Genomic DNA, 4332 nt, shown 5'->3' with positions numbered 1-4332 from the left:
TATGGTTGGTCGCTATAGATGTCGTCGGGGACTAGCGGTGGGTCGCTATAGAATTAATGGGCATTCCTAGGTCGTCCTCAAACCCTACACGTCCTCAGCCCCGCCAGCCGCCTAGCCGTCCTTAGCCGGCAGCCGCTACGACGTCGCCCAGACTCCAGGCTCCGGCCAGAGTCCAGAGCCGCCAGGACGCCAGGTACGCCGTCGGGCGCCGGCCCCCTCCTCCCTCCCTCCTCCCTCTTCCCGCCAGAGGAAATGGAGCAGCTGGTGGGAGTTCACCATCACCACCACTCGCTCTCCCCTCGGGCTCCTCGCACCCCGACCCGCCCGCAGCCGCACCCGCACCCGCTCCTCCACCATCTCCCGTCCAACAGGTTCCGGGATCTCCACTCCCAGATTCACAATCACATTCACCCCGCGGTCCCCGCGGCCAGCAGGGTGCTCCGCGCCACCCCGCCCTTCTTCCTCACCCTCCTCGCCTCCGTCTACCTACTCGCCTCTGTCACCATCTTCTCCACCCCCACGCCGCTGCTCCGCCTCCGATTGGCCTCTCCCAGGCCGCTGATCCTCCCGAAGCCCGCGCCGCCGCCGCCTGCGCCGGAGCTCTTTGATCTAGACGTCGGGAGTGTCCGGGTCTGCCTCACCAATGTCGGCGCCGCCGTCACCTCATTCCTCGTCCCGGACAAGAACGGTGCGGGTTCTCTTTGGTACCTACCTTCTGTTTGCTTGTGCTCTACAATGGCTCTGACTCTTCTGTTTCATGATGCTCGGCTCGTCTTCCTCCCAGGGGTTCTCGCTGATGTGGTTCTCGGATTCGACTCGCTGGATCCGTACCTGGTGAGTTCTTGATGCATGCGGTTTCATTTGGAACCATTAATTAGCGCACTGGCACATTTCTTGGAGATCTATGCGGGAGTCGAGTTAGGAGTCCGAAGGGAGATATTTTGTTGTTTTTCGACTTTTGAAAGTCAACTTGTGCATCCTAGCGCTCATATTTTTGTTAGCTTGTGTAAATGCCTCTGCATGTGTGCTATGATCCTGTTTTTTTGGCCCGTAGGTTACTCAGTTATTATAGTTTGAGTTCTGTAATACTCCGTATTATAGTACTAGAAGAAGATGAGGTAGTATTTTAAAATATTTTTTCCTGCGAAAGTGTAGCCAAATTTACTGATCCATAGAAACTTAGAATACTGTTATTAACTACAGTATTATGATGTTATCTTTAAAATATTTTTACCAGTAATAACAGTATTAAACCTTGTATATGTAAGTTCTGTTTTTTAATATCTCTTGTGTTCAATTAATTATACTAAAACATTTGGTTGTACCGTTGGTAGCGAGTAAACACACATTCAGGCATTACTCACATCTTTTCTTGGTAACTTAGAGCATCCATTGTTTGGTTCAATATGTGTCAAGACTTCAACGACTGTGCTGCCATGCCAAACTACATTGAGAACTCAAAAGTGTGAAGTGTAAAAGTAAACTTAAAATATGAAGCCTCATTTGATTTAGAACAGCGTGTACTTGAGCTACAGACTCAAATTGAGCAAAGGGCTCAACCAGAAGTTGTAACACCGTCTAGTGGAGGTAGATAAGGCATCAAAACTGTATTTTTATTTGCAAATATAGCAACAATATACTAATTTGATGTACTTTTTTCTAGAGTGTTCTGGACAAAGAAAGCTTATACCTTAAAACAGGAGGATACAAGAAGCTGGAGTGGTTGTCTTAAGGCTTTTGAACTGCTTGAAGCATTAGTGTAGCTTTGGTGCTTTTGTGACTGATCAGCTCTGGAGCAGCTAGAGTGATGTAGTTGTGGGCTTTTGAACAATAGCTTGAGTGATATGAAATATTAGTGATGTAGTTGTGGGCTTTTGAACTGCTTCAAGCTGGAGTGATGTCGTTGTGGTGCTTTTGTGACTGATCATCTCTGGAGCTTTTGTGAATGATCTAGCTAGCTATCTGTAAATGATCTAGTTGTGAATGATATTATAATTGTGATGCTTTTGTGATTATATAATTGTGGTGCTTTTGTGTTTATGTGATGGATCTATGACTGTGGTATACTGATTAACTGTGTATGTCTTTATGATTTGTGTATAAAAATCTATGATTTGTGGTGCTTAATTAAATTTATATTATTATTAATAACAATTGTAAAAAGGGTGACTTTCTGTTGGTTGCTAAATGTATAGTATGATGACTTACGGTTGGTTGCTAAATCTATAGTACAGCAACCCACGGTTGGTCGCTAAATATATATATAATATTAGCAACAGACGGTCCGTCGCTAAAGCCTTTAGCGACGGCACTTACAGCGACCATCCTTATGGGTCGCTAAGAGTTTTTAGCGACCAACCGTAGATCGCTGAAAGCCGTTTTAGCAACCAACCGTAGTTCGCTGTAAGTGAACCGTCGTGTAGTGAGTGGTGAAGATAACACGGTTTTAATACTACACAAGCTAGCTAGCTGCATGTGATGATTTGGCATGCATGCATGCGTGGAGCCTCATCTATACATGTATATAGTCGGTATAATGTTTAGAGGAAGTACCATCTCTGCGATCTGGTCTACGCCAGCGCGCTCACCCACATCCTAAGTCAGGCTATCGGGCGCGTCCCCTACTCCATGTCTGTGCACCCAAAAAAATAGGAAGGCACACATAAACTTAGGAAAAAGATTTGTGGCGGTTATATTTTTAAATATTTTATTTACTTCATAAATACAGTACCGCTGCAACAGCCATGCAGCTAGACACGTCAGGACCAGTTTATGGTATATGTTGATACTAATTATGCTACACGGCGTAGATATTTATGCAATTCAGTACACCGCGTAAAAATCTGTTACCTCCTGCATGCACACAAAATTAGGATGGCACAAATGTACCATGAAAGGAAATTGATTGTCATGTATGAAAACAAAAATCGTATTTAATGTTTTATTTCCTCTATAAATATAGGATTGCTCCAACAGCAATGTAGCTAAACTCGTTAGAAATAGTTTACGATATATACTGATACTAATTATGCTACACTGTGTAGATATTTATGCAATTCGGTACATGTAAAAATCTGTTTCAAGCTGCATGTGAACAAATTTATGATGGTAGGAATGTGCGATGAAAGGAAATGAATTGGCATGCATGAAAACAAAAAAAAAACTTATTTAAATGCCTAGTTATAAGCATAAATACTGAGCCAATGTAAGAGGTTGATAGCTCTGGTGGGTTGTATTCACGATCCTATTTTTATGACAGATTCGAAAAATATGGGAGTCGCATCCATGTGGTTTCTATTTTTACGTAGATCCAAAAATTATGGCAGATCGTGGGAGTTTCCATTGCATGTGCGCAAATTTTGGCTGATATTTTTGTTTCCACTGCAAGCGCGCAAAAAATTGGATGACTTGAGTCACGTAGATAAATTATTATACAAAGTCGCATAAATACTTACATCGTGTAGCATAATTAATAAAAACCTAATATGGGTCCAACTAAGAACGACAACGGGAATTAGGACAACTTTATGGCAGACGTAAAAATCTAGCAGTTACGAATATAGTGATTTGATTTGATTTTTTGTGATAATTATGAACTACGTAAATCAAGGAATTGCCTTTTTAATGTGTATGCAAAAAATATGCATGCAGTAAACTGCTCTACGAACCCCGTGTTCAAGCATAAAATCCTACAATTTTTAGCGTAAATAATGCATGTGATAGACATAAACACAATAATCGAAAGGCATAATATGGATCGGATGAGGTAGTCGCCGGAGGATGACGTTGAGGACACAAGAATGAAGGGAAGTCGTCACTAGCGCCGCCCGAACTGCGCTGGATTAGAGGATGTCACGCGTGACCGTTGCCGCGCGCACCTCGCGCCTTCCGTGACACCGCTCGAACCTCGCGCCTCGTGCGGGACCGTCGCTACTCGCATGTTGGGGGCGCCACCATCGTTCATGGGTTAGGTGTGCCGCTGCCGCTCAGGCCTGGGGGTGCGTCGCCTCTTGCCCGCCCGCCTTGGAATGTCGCCGCCTCTCGCTCACCTCGGGGTCCCGGGGTTGCCGTCGCTCGCCACACCGGGGCCCCACCGTCGCTCGCCCTCTAGATCGGGGAGCCGCCGCCACCGCGCCACCGATCTGGGAATCGTCGCCGCTACTCCGGATCGAGGAACCGTCGCCACCATGCGTCCAGGTCGGGGAACCATCGCCACCGCAACATTCGGCCGAGAGTCCGCCGCCGCACGCGCTCTCGGACAACCTGCCGTCGAATGCACTTGGGTGGGCGGCGCTCATGAATCAAGGTGGGGCATCAAAAACTAAACACTAG

The 4332-nt window shown here is 45.8% G+C and overlaps 1 protein-coding gene across 1 annotated transcript; it reads left to right on the top strand.

Annotated features, from left to right (window-relative positions):
- The first annotated feature begins 252 nt into the window (after positions 1–252).
- Positions 253–4332, top strand: LOC103646868 (uncharacterized). Its single transcript, XM_008671497.2, has 3 exons — positions 253–688; positions 785–834; positions 3991–4332. The coding sequence occupies exons 1-3, from the start codon at positions 253–255 to the stop codon at positions 4330–4332; spliced, it is 828 nt and encodes a 275-aa protein (XP_008669719.2).

The sequence above is a fragment of the Zea mays genome, chromosome 2 (genome assembly GCF_902167145.1).
Source record: "Zea mays cultivar B73 chromosome 2, Zm-B73-REFERENCE-NAM-5.0, whole genome shotgun sequence".
Taxonomy (NCBI): domain Eukaryota; kingdom Viridiplantae; phylum Streptophyta; class Magnoliopsida; order Poales; family Poaceae; genus Zea; species Zea mays.
The sequence above is the reverse complement of the archived record's forward strand: the minus strand, read 5'-3'. Positions and strand labels throughout refer to the sequence as shown.

Bases quoted from the DNA above. Each gene is read 5' to 3' on its own strand.
- LOC103646868 (XM_008671497.2), top strand. From the start codon at position 253: ATGGAGCAGCTGGTGGGAGTTCACCATCACCACCACTCGCTCTCCCCT. The intron at 689-784 runs GTGCGGGTTCTC...TCTTCCTCCCAG, and splicing joins CCTCGTCCCGGACAAGAACG to GGGTTCTCGCTGATGTGGTT. The intron at 835-3,990 runs GTGAGTTCTTGA...GCTGCCGCTCAG, and splicing joins ACTCGCTGGATCCGTACCTG to GCCTGGGGGTGCGTCGCCTC.